This window comes from Limanda limanda, chromosome 13, assembly GCF_963576545.1.
Source record: "Limanda limanda chromosome 13, fLimLim1.1, whole genome shotgun sequence".
Taxonomy (NCBI): Eukaryota; Metazoa; Chordata; class Actinopteri; order Pleuronectiformes; family Pleuronectidae; genus Limanda; species Limanda limanda.
In genome coordinates this window covers 1,467,209-1,485,015 of record NC_083648.1, presented here as the reverse complement: position 1 = coordinate 1,485,015, position 17,807 = coordinate 1,467,209, and the positions used below count along the sequence as shown (strand labels likewise).

The window sequence follows — 17,807 nt, the reverse complement described above, 5'->3', positions numbered from 1 at the left end:
TCTTCATTCAAACCTGATAGAGACAAAGTGAAACTCCTGTGAGAAGAACTGAGGCAGTTTCCTCCTGAAACTCCACAAACCTCAGTGTTCATGTTCAGTCTCTGTCTTTTCAGGACAGATCACAGAAATACTCAAGTTCTAATAAAAGATGATCTCACACATCGATCATTCAACTTCCTCAGCAGATCCAGGGTGTTTGGATTTATTCCAAATGAAGTCAGTTTTCTGTGAAGTGAACAAGTCTGAGGATGATGAACAGTTTCTGCAGCTGATCCAGTGAAGGTCAAAGGTCAGAACCTATCAGGAGTGTGTTCTGACTGAGATAAGCTCTTTGGTTTGCAGCGTTAACAAATTTCAGAATGAGACAGAAGTTCAGTGTTTAACACAGACGGTGACGTGTGCGGGGCGAAGTCGTCATGTGACAGAGGAAAGAAACTCTGCACACGTTGATAAGAAGAGTTTCACTGACACGCATGTCTCCTAGCAACCGGGTCAGATGGCTCCACACCCTTGGCTCCAGACGGCAGCTGATGTCAGAGATGAGAAATCTGCAGCTATTAAACCTGCGTGTATGACCTCAGTGCTACAAAGACATGTTGGAGAAGAGGGTGTGTGTCTGTGTGTGTAGCTGTTGTCATTAAAAGTCGAGGAAAGGTTGGTTTGCTGCCGGTTTCTGGAACATTTCAGTCCTTGAACAGGTTTGTCTGAGCTGCTGGTTTCCAACCGTGTTGAACACAACAACTCTCTGAACTTTAAACGCTTGATTCAAAGAGCAGCTGTTCACTGCTCACATTGTTGGATTTGAGCAATTTCTAGATTAATCCTCGATCAAAAGCTGCAGTTTACTAATAAAAAGGTGTCGAATTCATGTGATCACAGATGCTTCTCGTCTACGTCTCAAATGGAAACAGAAATATGAGTTTTAACCCTCTGCCTGTTCATACATGTATAAATATTAAATCATAATGCTGTGAATTACAGAATTATGGGGCTAAAAAATGTGAAATGGAAAAAAAGATTTGACACAAAATAGAATCCTAAGTTCTGTAGATATTATATAACTGTTGCTCTTATCACACTGGATGTGAAGTTATATTTACCTCCGTGTGGCAGCTCTGTCTGTATGAACCTATCTGCACACGTAGCCTGTTACTTCCTGGATGTGTCTATCATCGGAGCTCTCGCCTTTAACAGCTCGTTTAGAGACGGATCATGTGACTAAGAAAAGTTAATGAGGTTTGATATTTTACAGTTTCACCATAAACTTTATAATAAATGAAGCATTGCGTTACTTCATGCAGGACACGGAGTCATGTGATCAGCTATCATAAGCTGACAGCTACTGTTCATGGCTGCTCGTCTTCATGTCCCATCATGTCTCATCATGTCTCGTCATGTCCCATCATGTCTCATCATGTCCCATCATGTCCCATCATGTCCCATCATGTCTCATCATGTCCCATCATGTCCCATCATGTCTCATCATGTCTCGTCATGTCCCATCATGTCCCATCATGTCCCACTCTCAGGGCGAGTCACAGAGAAGCGGATTAGACTATTGTCCCCTGTCTCTACTTCCCTAACTAACCTACATCGAAGAAGAAGTGTCGTAGTTTCAGTTAACGCCGGGGCTGCTGCTCGGGCTAGCTGCTCGGGCTAGCTGCTCGGGCTAGCTGCTCGGGCTAGCTGCTCGGGCTAGCACTAGCACCTCTGCTAGACGAGCTCTACCCCATCGGTACACAGGATGAAGACCCGGTCCTCCCTCAACCGCCTCCATGTCCTGCAGAACCAAGACAACTCTCCAACAACCTCCACTCCTCCTCCAGGTAAACAAACAGACACAGATTTAAATCTCTCTTCACTGAGACTTTAAGCTGCAACTTGCTGCTGGTTAATGTGGTGACTTTGCTCTCAGCCTGTCACTGGGCCTCAGGAAACACTCGATCAAGACGACAAAATATAAAACGCTGATTTTGTCTTTATTTCACAAAAGAACTTTAATGACTTTACTGGAAACTCATATTACAACCTGTGGTGTTGTGAGCTGATTGTGACAGTTCCCAGGTTAACTATTCACTTTGAGATGTGATAACAAAGATAAAGACTCACAACCAGCTCCTCCCAGTCAGGACATGTCTGTGTCTCCTCCCTTCACAGGTGTGTCAGTGTAAGAACCAGTGAACAACAAGCTGTGAACTGTGGGAGCTGAGTCACTGCAGGGAGTGAACGAGAGGGGGAGGAGCAGAGATCTGTTTCTGTGTAACTGTTCTCCATTCTCTGGCAGCAGCTGAAATGGCGCAGCAAGAAAATCACCTGGACAGAGAAACGTTCTGCTGTTCGATCTGTCTGGATCTACTGAAGGATCCGGTGACTACTGTCTGTGGACACAGCTACTGTAAGAGCTGTATTAACACCCACTGGGACAAAGAGGAGGAGAGAGGAAGCTACAGCTGTCCTCAGTGTAGACAGACCTTCACACCGAGGCCTGTCCTGGGGAAAAACACCATGTTAGCTGATTTAGTGGAGGAGCTGAAGAAGACTGGACTCCAAGCTGCTCCTGCTGATCACTGCTATGCTGGACCTGAAGATGTGGCCTGTGATGTCTGCACTGGGAGAAAACGGAAATCTCTCAAGTCCTGTTTGGATTGTTTGGCCTCTTATTGTGAGAAACACCTCCAGCCCCATCTTCTGTCAGCTGCATTGAAGAAGCACAAGCTGGTGGAGCCCTCGGAGAAGCTCCAGGAGAACATCTGCTCTCGTCACGACGAGGTGATGAAGATGTTCTGCCGCACTGATCAGCAGTGTATCTGTTATCTCTGCTCTGTGGAGGAACATAAAGACCACGACACAGTGTCAGCTGCAGCAGAAAGGACTGAGAGGCAGAGAGAACTCGGGCTGAGGAGACAAACAATCCAGCAGAGAGTCCAGGACACAGAGAAAGACGTGAAGCTGCTTCAACAGGAGGAGGAGGCCATCAATGATTCTGCTGATAAAGCAGTGGAGGACAGTGAGGAGATCTTCACTGAGATGATCCGTCTGCTGGAGAAGAGAAGCTCTGATGTGGAGCAGCAGATCAGATCCCAGCAGGAAACTGAAGTGAGTCGAGTCAGAGAGCTTCAGGAGAGACTGGAGCAGGAGATCACTGAGCTGAAGAGGAAAGACCATGAACTGAAGCAGCTCTCAGACACAGAGGATCACAACCAGTTTCTACACAACTACCCCTCACTGTCACCACTCAGTGGATCTACACACTCATCCAGCTTCAGGATCCGTCCTCTGAGGTACTTTGAGGACGTGACAGCAGCTGTGTCACAGGTCAGAGGTCTACTACAGGACATTCTGAGTGAGACAAGGACAGAGATTTTACAGATTGTGTCTCAAGTGGATGTTTTACTTCGACAACCAGAGCCAGAGACCAGAGCTGACTTCTTAAAATATTCACAGGAAATCACACTGGATCCAAACACAGCACACACATATCTGTTATTATCTGAGGGAAACAGAGAAGTAAAACGTATGAGTGAAGATCAGTCTTATTCTAATCACCCAGACAGATTCACTGATTGGTGTCAGGTCCTGAGTAGAGAGAGTCTGACTGGACGTTGTTACTGGGAGGTGGAGGTGGGGGGGAGAGGAGGAGTTTGTGTAGCAGTCACATACAAGAATATCAGCAGAGCAGGACGTTCACATGAATGTTTATTTGGATTCAATGATAAATCTTGGTCATTATCTTGTAATAGAAACAGTTATATCTTTTATTACAACAGCATCATGACTCCAGTGTCAGGTCCTTGGCCCTCCAGAGTAGGAGTGTACCTGGATCACAGAGCAGGTGTTCTGTCCTTCTACAGCGTCTCTGACACCATGACTCTCCTGCACAGAGTCCAGACCACATTCACTCAGCCTCTCTATGCTGGAGTTACGGGTTATTATGATGAATCCACAGCTGAGTTCTGTAAACTCAAAAAGACTCAAGTCATTAAAAGCAGTGTTTTAGATTCTGTGTTTAAATCTTTAACTTATTTTTTCTCCACGTTTGTTGAATAAAGTTCGTCGTGGTGACGTTTCTGCTCCGCACAGAGATCAGCTGTCAATCAAACACTGACCTTCCTTTATCACATATTTAGTTCTCACTTTGTAAAGACAGAAATCTATAATTACACTGACATGAATGTGTTAGAAAGAACTGATGTTGCTGTTGTTTTCTAAATCAAAGTAGAAATCAGGTTGTGTGATGTTTTAGAACCTGTGTTGATCCTGATCCTCATCAATGAGCTGATTATTTTTTCTTTTCTTTTCCACATGTGTTATGGGATGTTTGGTCACATTGTAAATCTGGAACCTGGTTTGTTTTTATCACGGCTCTTCTCTGTAAAGTGTGAATCCTCTCGTCCTCATTGTATTTACATATTTAGTGAACGGGCTTATTGATCTGCTGCTGCGTAGGTTTCTGTTTTTTTTGATTTTCCTGATCTGAACCAGCAGGTCCACTGGAGAGTGTCCTGATCGAGTCCCTCTGAGGGTTTGTTCTGCAGCTCTCATCACATGTGTTTCTTATACATGTCTATACACATTTAAATCTCTATATATGTATAAAGCAATACAAATCTAATGTGTGAAGAAGCTGAAAGTTGAAATAAAGAATAAATCCAGTCTGTTCTTTTGTCTTCATTCAAAGGTGATGGAGACAAAGTGAAACTCCTGTTAGAGAAGAACTGAGGCAGTTTCCTCCTGAAACTCCACAAACCTCAGTTTTGTTGTTCCTGTCTTTTCAGGACAGATCACAGAAATACTCAAGTTCTAATAAAAGATGAACTCAGATATCAATCATTAAACTTCCTCAGCAGATCCAGGGTGTTTGGATTTATTCCAAATGAAGTCAATTTTCTGTGAAGTGAGCGAGTCTGACGACAGCTCAGAGACACTGAGGACGATGGACAGTTTCTGCAGCCGATCCAGTGAAGGTCAAAGGTCAGAACGAATCAGGAGTGTGTTTCTGGATGAGATCAGCTCTTTGGTTTCCATGTGTCTCACACACTCCTCACATCACGACTGCATTTTATCTGTGACGCAGCTGCAGCGTTAACAAACACCCGGTGTGTTCGGCTCGAGTTTGTGGTGAAAACCCATCGAGTCGTTTTTCAGAATGAGACAGAAGTTCAGTGTTTAACACAGACGGTGACGTGTGCAGGGCGAAGTCGTCATGTGACAGAGGAAAGAAACTCTGCACACGTTGATAAGAAGAGTTTCACTGACACGCATGTCTCCTAGCAACCGAGACAGATTGCGCCACACCCTCGGCTCCGGACGGCAGCTGATGTCAGAGATGAGGAATCTGCAGCTATTAAACCTGCTAGATGACCTCAGTGCAACAAAGACATGTTGGAGAGTGTGTGTGTCTGTGTGTGTAACTGTTGTCATTAAAAGTCGAGAACAGGTTTGTCTGAGCTGCTGGTTTCCAACCGTGGTGAACACAACAACTCTCTGAACTTTAAACGCTTGATTCAAAGAGAAGCTGTTCACTGCTCACTTTGTTGGATTTGAACAATTTCTAGATTCATCCTCGATCAAAAGCTGCAGTTTACAAATAAAAAGGTGTCGAATTCATGTGATCACAGACGCTTCTCGTCTACGTCTCAAATGGAAACAGAAATATGAGTTTTAACCCTGTGCCTGTTTATACATATATAAATATTAAATCATAATGCTGTGAATTACAGAATTATGAGGCTAAAAAATGTGAAATGGAAAAAAAGATTTGACACAAAATAGAATCCTAAGTTCTGTAGATATTATATAACTGTTGCTCTTATCACACTGGATGTGAAGTTATATTTACCTCCGTGTGGCAGCTCTGTCTGTATGAACCTATCTGCACACGTAGCCTGTTACTTCCTGGATGTGTCTATCATCAGAGCTCCTGCTTTTAACAGCTCGTTTACAGACGGATCATGTGACTAAGAAAAGTTAATGAGGTTTGATATTTTACAGTTTCACCATAAACTTTATAATAAATGAAGCATCGCGTTACTTCATGCAGGACACGGAGTCATGTGATCAGCTATCATAAGCTGAAGAGCTACCGTTCATGGCTGCTCGTCTTCATGTCCCATCATGTCTCTTCATGCCTCGTCATGTCCCATCGTGTCACATCATGTCCCATCATGTCTCATCATGCCTCGTCATGTCCCATCATGTCCCATCATGTCCCATCATGTCCCATCATGTCTCATCATGACCCATCAGTGTCCCATCATGTCTCTTCATGTCCCATCATGTGTCATCATGTCCCATCATGTCCCATCATGTCTCATCATGTCCCATCAGGTGTCATCATGTCCCATCATGTCTCATCTCGGGAAAGATGAGGACGGGTCGGAGGTCAGAGCAGAAGCAAGCTGCCACGTCCCCCATAGTTTTTGCCTGGCAGCAAAAAATCCTCCATCCTTTAGAAAAACTCCCCCTGTCTCTCCTTCCTCCGCCCTAACTAACCTACATCGAAGAAGAAGTGTCGTAGTTTTAGTTAACGCCAGGGCTGCTGCTTGGGCTAGCTGCTCTGGCTAGCTGCTCATGCTAGCTGCTCTGGCTAGCTGCTCAGGCTAGCTGCTCTGGCTAGCTGCTCAGGCTAGCTGCTCTGGCTAGCTGCTCAGGCTAGCTGCTCTGGCTAGCACTAGCACCTCCGCTAAACGAGCTCTACTCCATCGGCACACAGGATGAAGTACCGGGCCTCCCTCAACAGCCTCCATGTCCTGCAGAACCGAGACAACTCTCCACCAACCTCCACTCCTCCTCCAGGGCCGTCGGCTGCTTTTGCCGCCAAAACAGCAGAGTCAGCAATGCCAATCGACATCATGCCGCACAAAACTCTGGGAACTATGGCAAGCCACCAGGGACAAATACGTCCCTCACATCATGTAAAACAACTACGTATAAAGCCAGATCCCCGGGGAGTTTACTACGAGTCTTATTCTCCCACCTGCTGCTGCAGCGTCTCCTCAGCTTCACAACCAAATCCTTGCAGTTATTGCAGAAAAGGCCAATTCAGTTCTATGTGTCCTTCACGTCTCGTGAAAAAAAAGTGAATAAACCTTCTACACCTGTCGACCTGGAAACTCTTCTCTTCTCCTCGTGTCCCCTGAAAGCAGCATCAGTGTGTTGTGCAATAATGCATTAAACGTGATACCATAAAATGGTGTGCCTTTCGGCAATTCATAAATTTGGTTATCAAAATGAAATATTAAATATTAATATTAAAAATATTAATATTAAATCATAACTTTAATTGATTAAAGTTACCTCGGGGCACCACCCTTGAAAGGAATGGAAAAGATAGCCAATTTATTTATAAAGTCTCATAAAAGTATCAACTACAAATTTGGAGCTCTGATTAACAATTAAATGAATAACTATAACCAAAATTACCATAGAGATTGTTAGCTAGGTTGAAGGATATGGAGTTCTTGACAGTGTAGAGGTTGGCAAAATTCACTTATGCAACATTAATGAAAAAACATTTGTGAAAGAAAAACATTTATTATGAATATAATAAAGTATTAAAAACACAAATTACTAACGGTGTACCTACTAAACAAAGATGTTAGTGTGTGTCTGTGTGAGTCAGCGTGCTTCCAAAATGGCTGCTGGCCAAAAAGATAACCCCTATTGGAATGTTGACGACATATAGCGGGAGTCAGAGCTAATTAGGTGAAGAGATATGCGCGTGTGTGTTTGTGGGTGTGTGTCAAGTTAGAGAAAGAGTGTAGAATCAAATGCAATGAAAGACTGTGAAGAGCATTACAAACTAACATTACTTTCGAATAACTTAAAACCAAAATATCACAACACATATCAAACTTATAAACATCACATAGAATCAAAAAAACATCATGCTTAGCCTAGTATAATTATAAAGCCCAGTTGTGTTACCCGTCCGTGGAAAGGGGAGAAATGAGGTTGCTGTGCAGTTCGCAGTTCTGTGAAATCCTCCTGCTGGTTGTGTGGCTCCTGCCTTCGTATTTCTGTTGAGCTGTGCCGCTCAGTTGCTGGTTGAAGTTCTCCTGCAGGACATCGAGTCACTGCTCAGAGTTTGTTAGAGCTTGGGTTGCGAGGAGGTTTCCTTGGTAAGAATAACAATAAGAAGTGAAACTTGTGTCCCTGGGGGGTTTTCACACCTCTGTGTGATGTTGAGACCCCTGATAGATAATTCGGGAGGCTCTCGTTTTCTCCAGAACAAAGGACATGCGGCTTTAGGATTTTGACTGCACAGGTAGGCCGAACTTTCACAAAAACCATGTCCCAACAAGTGTTACAGGAGTGAACAAACAGACACAGATTTAAATCTCTCTTGAACACCAGTGAGATGAGAGTCTCCGGTTCGGGCAGCAGCAGCTTTGCCTTCAACGCCGGTGAGACGAGCCTGTCTGCAGCAGAGCTCCAGCAGCCCGCAGTGTTCATCACAACCAGCAGAGGGCGCCGCTAGCCACAGACAAGCCTCAACAGCCAGTGAGAACAGAGGGGACAGAGAGACGGGCTGCTCTCCTCAGGAGGGACAGGTGGAGACATCAGGGTCGGGTCGGCAGAGCTGCCATCCAGAGCGGCGAGGACGGCGGGGGGGGGGGGAGTCGTTTGTGTGTAACTGCTGCGGTAAAACTCTGGCCTGCCTGAAGAACCTGAAGACGCACATGAGGGTCCACACCGGCGAGAAGCCTTTTGTCTGCTCGCTGTGCGGCAAGCGCTTCTCCGACTCCAGCAACTTGAAACGCCACCAGAGCGTCCACACGGGAGAGAAGCGCTACGGCTGCGTCCACTGCGGCAAACGCTTCGCTCAGTCGGGCTCGCTGAAGGTTCACATGAGCGTCCACACCGACTGCAAACAGTTCAGGTGCTGGTACTGTGGCAAGACCTTTATATCAGGAAGCCACCTGCGCCGACACGTCACCGTCCATGCCGGAGACAAACGAGGGCCGCCCACATGACAGGGACAATGATGGTGGGGGGGGTTAAAGGTCAGGGGTCAGATCCCGGTGGAGCCACACGTGCAGTGAATGGACAAAACAACACAGCAGACCTGAACAGCTGCTGAGCATCTGTGGAGCTGGGTTTCACATCTGGTGTCAACATGTGGACACGTGACCCGACCCATCGGACGTGTTCTGCTGGGATCTGATCGCTCTCCGACCCGAACAAACATCGGTGACATAAGAACCACATGTTTGATCCCTTCAGCTAACATGGAGGAGGCTGGGTTAATGACCTGTATTGCTCTCAGCCACTAGGGGGCGATGGACATGTTTAGCTTCACTTTTGTTCTGGAGGAACTGAAGTACACAGGTCACAGAAATACACTGGTTACCTTTTAATAGGGTTTTAATACATGATAAACTCTGACTTTAATTAGTACTGTAAATGTTAAATTCTATAACGCAGCGCCATCAACAGGCCAACAGAGGAACTACTGCTGTTTGTTCATTTAGACATTTTACAGATTGAAGCACAGTGATCAACACTGCTGTTGGATTTCATTAGTGAATATTTTGGTCATTTCTGACATCAGAATTGTTTTAATTCCAAATTAAAATCCAGTTTACGGTTTTCAGAGCAGAGACTTTACATGGACACAGAAGAGAGGAATTCAAATGTTTATAATAAGTGTTTCCACAAGAAGAGAATCACATCTCACACTATGTACAGGATCAGTAACAACATGTACAGTAACAACAATCAGATCAAAATTCATATTAAATGTCTTTTAGGAAACTTCAGGAATTTCTTGTCTTTTTCACTGGATGAAATATTTCAAAATGTGTTCAAAAGAAAAAAAAACATTCAACTTTGATCATTTAAAGCTGCATTAATTGACTGTTGGCCACCAGGGGGCAGCAGATAGAATAAACAACATGATACAGTTGCTTGTTTGTGACAGAACTGGTTCCTGCACAGAGTTCCCGCTCTTTTAGCTCCGTGTTTAGTCTCCACCTCATGAGAAAAACTCTGGACTCATAGTTTTGTCTGTAAAACTTAAACCAGGAGCTGAAAGAAGCTGAAGGTTTAGTGGAGCGGATCCATCATTCATATAAAAACATTTGCAGCTTTAAATGCAAAGATATGCAAATTCATGCAGAGCATTAATAAAAATATCGTTATATAGATTTTTTAACATTGATATAGGTGATGTTACAGTTCCTGAATTGTCAGATTTCAACCGATTTGGCACTTTGAGTGAATAAATACACGAATACACATCGGACAATGCAGAAACTCACATTGAGTTTTAAAGGCTAGTTGTTTGGTACAATTAAAAAAAATTAAGCAGCAAATTCGTCCTCATCAAATTCAACCGTGAAAACCCAAGTTGAGAAGCTCAGTTTGGACTCTTCGTGTTGCAGATGCTAACTTCAGGTCACATGACCTGCGTTCAGGTCACATGACCTGCGTTCAGGTCACATGACCTGCGTTCAGGTCACATGACCTGCGTTCAGGTCACGTGGACGAGCGGCAGCGATGGACAAGATTCCCACGGTGACAATTTGTAAGAATTCACATCAACGGTGGAATTACATAAAATTAAATTTGTGTTTAATCAGGTTCAATGACCAACTTTGGTTGGTGGTGTTTGACTTTTCAAACAAATCTGAGTTAATATAAAACTTTATTGACCATTGAACAGTAGAAGTCAGAAATGGTGGTAAATCCCATGTGAGCGAAACGCAGCGTCTGAACAGAAATAAAGTTTCCTTCAGTTGAATGTTTCAGATCCAAACGTGATTGAAAGTTTGAAACTTCATAAAGTCAAGAACCTTATAAAGCCACTCGGCACAGAACTTGTTAGTTTGGTCCCAGCTTCACTTCTACACTCGTTTTTATGATGAAGACACTCAACACTTTTTGATAACAAACAATTTTCAATGACAGGATGAATCCAACAAAGGTCAAATCCCTGATTTAGTGTTTCTCTCTGCCAGCTCACTGCTGAGGTTTTAAAACTCACCTCACTCAATCGTTTGTTTTCTGTAATTATTGCTTCATCTGAAATCCCTGCATCACCGTGTGAACAAGAAGGAACCTTCACACTGACCTGTTTACCACTGAGCTTATGAATAAAAGCTGATGGGCTTTTTTGTCCTGCCTGGGATGTTAAGTTTTGTCAAAAGTTAACTCAGAATTTTCAGTTTCACCCTAAAATCCGACCTGATGCAGTTTTAAAGCAACGAGATGCAACTTTAACCCTTTGAAGCAGCAGTTTGATTAAAGTGAGTTTGATGATTCAGTGATCGTGAATATGGAGAATGGTCCCGAACCCACAAACCTGAATTTAACAGGCAGTGATTCAAAGATCAGGTGCTATGACGTTTAGAATCGGTGTCCCACCAGGCTCTGTCCTCGGGCCCTGCTCTATTCACTGCTTCACTTTGTTTTTCCCTTTAAAGCAGCAGCTTGATTAAAGTGAGTTTGATGATTGAGTGTAAATATGGAGCATGATCACTATCCCTCATCCCTAGATAAACTAGAACGTTTTGTGCGTTTGTGGATTTTTAAAAAGACGTGAAGCTTCACAGCGACGCTCACTGACGTTTTGTCACTTTGGACCCAAACAATTTCATCTAAGATCAACAGAATACGTGTTTACAGTCTGTTTAAAATACATCAGTGACATCCGGATGATTATTATTTATCTCCGATCTAAACTACAGTGACTCGTGTCGCCATGTTGATCGAGTTCCTTCATCATTTCATCAGAAACAAACTGTCAAACTGATTCAGCTTCTCTCAGATCATCGTTCCCAATTTTTTAGAGTTTCATGTTCAATTGGATTTTTCTCCGTCGTCCACATGACTTTAATATTCAGAGACCTTCAGGGAGAACGTGATATCAAATACGAAACAACTTCACACGGATTTTTCCAGCGTTTTTCTTTTAAATTTAAAGCTTAAATCTAAAAGTTTTTGTTTCATTTTCAGAGTAAAAAACGCGTCTCTTCAGATTCACAATGATTTACAATCAGAAACGTCTCATCTTAGGTTTCACAGTCAAACAGTTGTTGCTATGAAATGTTTTCCGGAGCTCAGAATAACTTGGTCTTTTAAGAGCAACTCACATGCAAACATTTAGTGAAAGGATAAATATTTTGACAGAGTTTCCATCAGACTTTCTCCTCCTTCTCTCCTCCAGTTTGAAGTTATCTTCCGTTTCTTGGTTTACTCATTTCTGGATGTGATGTCCTGAGAAACAGAATCGGGAGAAAGCGTTAACGTTACGTCTTCGCTGGCAGTCGATGGAATGGAGTGACACTTTTTAGTTTTTTGACTCTCACCTCCGTCTTCGCCCTCCTCCACTCGCCCATCGGCCCCGACTTCGTCAGGACTGAAAGACACAAAACTACGAATAAAACACTTTTCCTTTCAAACATCTCAATGTGAAAAGTTTTTAAAAGCTGATATTGATGATTTCAAAAGAAAATAAATCGTATTTCATTTTCTCGGGACAGTTGAGGTCACGTAAACTTTACTTCTTTAAAATGAAGATCATATGAATCAAGCAACAAAATTCATATTAACAACTAAAATTTGTGTGAGTTTGTGACACTTACACATAAAAGTTGTGATCGTCATGAACACAGTTGAAGTAACAGTCGCGCTCCACCACAAACACCTGCAGCCAAGGAAAAACAACTTCTGTCAGAAAACATACAAAACAAATAACGAAGTTTAACTAAAATAATCCTGTGGTTGTGCGCCCCCACCTGGTAAACCTGATGTACTACATTCAAAATAACATGAAGAAATTCTCTAATGCCAGACTTGAGATATTTCGGTAATGCACCTTGACGTTGATGCTCAAGAGGCCAAAACCCTTTCTGATCCAAATGGAATCAGTTCATCTGCGAGGCCAAGTGAACATGTGCGTCAAATCTGAAAGGATTCTCTCGAGGCGTTCTTCAGATATCGTGTTCACAAGCAGTCGGTCGACCTGGAAACATAACGCCTCTGCTCAGTGGCTGTTGCCAGAGCATAGATATTAAAAGTTTTACCTCGAGTAAAGAGTTGAGAAGATGAAGACGGAGAAGAGGAGGAGGAGAAAGGCCTTCATCGTTAACCCTGAAACAAAATTAGAAACACAATCACGTCAGATCTGAGCCGACGTCCCTGATGAACAAGCTAACGTGTCAGATTTCATTTCTCAATATCATCAGCGTTTGTCTTGTTGCTGCATTAAACCAGAATCTGAGTTTGAGAATGACACAAAAAACAAGGAAAGTGAAAAACGAGATGGAACAAATAAATCTACTGTTGCCCCGCCCACGAGTGTGAATTCAGGACAAACTGCAGAGACACAGATTCGAAACAATAACACCGATGCTGACCCGCGTGCTCAGGTGACGCCTGACAGCAGCAGGCATTGGTGAAAAGAGCAGAAGTGGGCGGGACCTCTGACAGTCCACCCAATGACTGGGTGAACTGCTCCTTTGATTGACAGATCTCAGAGCAAATCTCCTCCTGGATGAGCAGCCTCGGGGGCGGAGACACTTTGTCGGGACAGGATTGGATCTCTGTCGGGTCTGAGAGGAGAAAATGTCTTGTTAGAAATGTTCTGGTTCATGAACCATGTCGAGTCATGTGAGGCTGAACTTTACCGTAAGTGAAGCCGCGGCTCTCTTCCAGCTCGGTGCTGCCCAACCCGACCCAGGAGGACTCGTCCGGCCCCAGGACCTGCTGGCTGCTCGTGGCCCAGTCGGGACCTCGCTCGTCTTCTCGGTCCTGGTCCCGGTTCTGGTTTGGTCCCGTCCCGAAGACGCCTCTGAAGACTTTCTCACCCAGCCACGACTGGCAGCTCTCTGTGACGTCACTGAGGAGGCGGGCCAGCGAGCTGCGAGGCCTCCGTCTACGGCGGAAAACCCTGAGAAGAAGAAATTTAAATCGTTAGCAGTGATGATGTCGTTGTTAATCGTCTACTCTTGATGTTCCCATGTTGTGTTTACAGCCTGAAAGCTGATGAGAATCATATGTGTTGTTACAGGAGTGAACAAACACACACAGATTTAAATCTCTCTTCACTGAGACTTTAAGCTGCAACTTGCTGCTGGTTCATGTGGTGACTTTGCTCTCTGCTCGTCACTGGGCCTCAGGAAACACTCAAAGAAGACAACATATAAAACTCTGATTTTGTTTTTATTTCACTAAAGAACTTTAATGACTTTACTGGAAACTCATCTTACAACCTGTGCTGTTGTGAGCTGAATGTGACCGTTCCCAGGTTAACTATTCACTTTGAGATGTGATAACAAAGATAAAAACTCACAACCAGCTCCTCCCAGTCAGGACATGTCTGTGTCTCGTCCCTTCACAGATGTGTCAGTGTAAGAACCAGTGAACAACAAGCTGTGAACTGTGGGAGCTGAGTCACTGCAAGGAGTGAACGAGAGAGAGGGGGGGGGGGGAGCAGAGATCTATTTCTGTTCAGAGGAAGTGAAACTGTTCTCCAGTCACTGGCAGCAGCTGAAATGGCGCAGCAAGAAAATAAACTGGACGGAGAAAGATTCTGCTGTCCGATCTGTCTGGATCTACTGAAGGATCCGGTGACTACTGTCTGTGGACACAGCTACTGTAAGAGCTGTATTAACACCCACTGGGACAAAGAGGAGGAGAGAGGAAGCTACAGCTGTCCTCAGTGTAGACAGACCTTCACACCGAGGCCTGTCCTGGGGAAAAACACCATGTTAGCTGATTTAGTGGAGGAGCTGAAGAAGACTGGACTCCAAGCTGCTCCTGCTGATCACTGCTATGCTGGACCTGAAGATGTGGCCTGTGATGTCTGCACTGGGAGAAAACGGAAATCTCTCAAGTCCTGTTTGAATTGTTTGGCCTCTTATTGTGAGAATCACATCCAGCCTCATCTTCAGTCAGCTGCATTGAAGAAGCACAAGCTGGTGGAGCCCTCGGAGAAGCTCCATGAGAACATCTGCTCTCGTCACGATAAGGTGATGGAGATGTTCTGCTGCACTGATCAGCAGTGTATCTGTTATCTCTGCTCTGTGGAGGAACATAAAGGCCACGACACAGTGTCAGCTGCAGCAGAAAGGACTGAGAGGCAGAGAGAGCTCGGGCTGAGGAGACAAACAATCCAGCAGAGAGTCCAGGACACAGAGAAAGACGTGAAGCTGCTTCAACAGGAGGAGGAGGCCCTCAATGCCTCTGCTGATAAAGCAGTGGAGGACAGTGGGGAGATCTTCACTGAGATGATCCGTCTGCTGGAGAAAAGAAGGTCTTATGTGGAGCAGCAGATCAGATCCCAGCAAGAAACTGAAGTGAGTCGAGTCAGAGAGCTTCAGGAGAGACTGGAGCAGGAGATCACTGAGCTGAAGAGGAAAGACCATGAACTGAAGCAGCTCTCAGACACAGAGGATCACAACCAGTTTCTACACAACTACCCCTCACTGGCACCACTCAGTGAATCTACACACTCATCCAGCTTCAGCATCCGTCCTCTGAGGTACTTTGAGGACGTGACAGCAGCTGTGTCAGAGGTCAGAGGTCGACTACAGGACATTCTGAGTGAGACAGAGACAGAGATTTTACAGATTGTGTCTCAAGTGGATGTTTTACTGCCACAACCAGAGCCAGAGACCAGAGCTGACTTCTTAAAATATTCACAGGAAATCACACTGGATCCAAACACAGTAAACAGACAGCTGTTATTATCTGAGAGACACAGAAAAGTAACATGGATGAGTAGACAACAGCCTTATTCTGATCACCGAGACAGATTCACTGGTTGTTGTCAGGTCCTGAGTAGAAAGAGTCTGACTGGACGTTGTTACTGGGAGGTGGAGATGAAGGTGGGGGTGGGAGCAGTTCGTGTAGCAGTCACATACAAGAATATCAGAAGAGCAGGAAGCATAGATGAATGTAGATTTGGATTCAATGATAAATCTTGGATGTTATATTCTGATGGAAACAGTTATGACTTTTATTACAACAGCATCAAGACTCCAGTGTCAGGTCCTGTGTCCTCCAGAGTAGGAGTGTACCTGGATCACAGTGCAGGTGTTCTGTCCTTCTACAGCGTCTCTGACACCATGACTCTCCTCCACAGAGTCCAGACCACATTCACTCAGCCTCTCTATGCTGGAGTTAGGGTTAGTTCTGGATCCATTGCTGAGTTCTGTAAACTCAAATAGACTCGAGTCATTAAAAGCAGTGATTTAGATTCTGTGTGTAAATCTTTAACTTCTTTTGTCTCCATGTTTGTTTATCAAAGTTCGTCGTGGTGACGTTTCTGCTCCGCACAGAGATCAGCTGTCAATCAAACACTGACCTTCCTTTATCACACATTTGTAAAGACATAAATCTATAATTACACTGACATGAATGTGTTAGAAAGAACTAATGTTGCTGTTGTTTTCTAAATCAAAGTATAAAACAGGTTGTGTGATGTTTTAGAACCTGTGTTGATCCTGATCCTCATCAATGAGCTGATTATTTGTTCTTCTCTTTTCCACATGTGTCATGGGATGTTTGGGCACATTGTAAATGTGGAACCTGGTTTGTTTTTATCACGTCTCATATCTGTAAAGTGTGAATCCTCTCGTCCTAATTGTATTTACATATTTAGTGAACGGGCTTATTGATCTGCTGCTGCGTAGGTTTCTGTTCTTTTTGATTTTCCTGATCTGAACCAGCAGGTCCATTGGAGAGTGTCCTAATCAAGTTCCTCTGAGGGTTTGTTCTGCAGCTCTCATCACATGTGTTTCTTATACATGTCTATATACATTTAAATCTCTATATATGTATAAAACAATAAAAACCTAATGTTTGAAGAAGCTGAAAGTTGAAATAAAGAATAAATCCAATCAGTTCTTTTGTCTTCATTCAAACCTGATGGAGACAAAGTGAAACTCCTGAGAGAGAAGAACTGATGCAGTTTCCTCCTGAAACTCCACAAACCTCAGTGTTCATGTTCAGTTTCTGTCTTTTCAGGACAGATCACAGAAATACTCAAGTTCTAATAAAAGATGATCTCACACATCTATCATTAAATGTCCTCAGCAGATCCAGGGTGTTTGGATTTATTCCAAATGAAGTCAGTTTTCTGTGAAGTGAACGAGTCTGACGACAGCTCAGAGACACTGAGGACGATGGAGAGTTTCTGCAGCTGATCCAGTGAAGGTCAAAGGTCAGAACCTATCAGGAGTGTGTTTTTGGATGAGATCAGCTCTTTGGTTTTCAGCGTTAACAAACAGCCGGTGTGTTCGGCTCGAGTTTGTGGTGAAAACCCATCAAGTCGTTTTTCAGAATGAGACAGAGAACAGGTTTCTGGAACATTTCAGTCCTTGAACAGGTTTGTCTGAGCTGCTGGTTTCCAACCGTGTTGAACACAACAACTCTCTGAACTTTAAACGCTTGATTCAAAGAGCAGCTGTTCACTGCTCACATTGTTGGATTGGAACAATTTCTAGATTCATCCTCGATCAAAAGCTGCAATTTACAAGTAAAAAGGTGTCGAATTCATGTGATCACAGACGCTTCTCGTCTACGTCTCAAATGGAAACAGAAATATGAGTTTTAACCCTCTGCCTGTTCATACATGTATAAATATTAAATCATAATGCTGTGAGTTACAGAATTATGGGGCTAAAATATGTGAAATGGAAACATTCATGTGACACAAAATAGAATCCTAACTTCTGTAGATATTATATAACTGTCGCTCTTATCACACTGGATGTGAAGTTATATTTACCTCCGTGTGGCAGCTCTGTCTGTATGAACCTATCTGCACACGTAGCCTGTTACTTCCTGGATGTGTCTAT

The 17,807-nt window shown here is 43.9% G+C and overlaps 3 protein-coding genes across 3 annotated transcripts; 2 read left to right on the top strand and 1 right to left on the bottom strand.

Moving 5' to 3' along the window:
* Window positions 1-2,292: 2,292 nt before the first annotated feature.
* On the top strand, window positions 2,293-3,960 carry LOC133018176 (tripartite motif-containing protein 16-like; the record flags this gene model as incomplete). The annotated part of the gene is made up of 1 exon (XM_061084490.1): window positions 2,293-3,960. A coding segment is annotated over exon 1 (1,668 nt), but the record flags the coding sequence as incomplete, so codon positions are not given.
* Window positions 3,961-11,589: 7,629 nt separating this feature from the next.
* On the bottom strand, window positions 11,590-14,254 carry LOC133018175 (transmembrane protein 71-like; the record flags this gene model as incomplete). Its single annotated transcript, XM_061084489.1, has 7 exons — window positions 11,590-12,219; window positions 12,312-12,361; window positions 12,588-12,649; window positions 13,029-13,095; window positions 13,362-13,556; window positions 13,632-13,894; window positions 14,217-14,254. Coding segments are annotated over 7 exons (699 nt in total), but the record flags the coding sequence as incomplete, so codon positions are not given.
* Window positions 14,255-14,498: 244 nt separating this feature from the next.
* Window positions 14,499-16,847, top strand: LOC133018537 (tripartite motif-containing protein 16-like). Its single transcript, XM_061084933.1, has one exon. It carries the CDS (start codon window positions 14,499-14,501, stop codon window positions 16,173-16,175), a length of 1,677 nt encoding a protein of 558 aa, XP_060940916.1. The 3' UTR covers window positions 16,176-16,847.
* The last annotated feature ends 960 nt before the right edge of the window (window positions 16,848-17,807 follow it).

Excerpts from the sequence above, each read along its gene's own strand:
- LOC133018537 (XM_061084933.1), top strand. The coding sequence starts at position 14,499 with ATGGCGCAGCAAGAAAATAAACTGGACGGAGAAAGATTCTGCTGTCCG.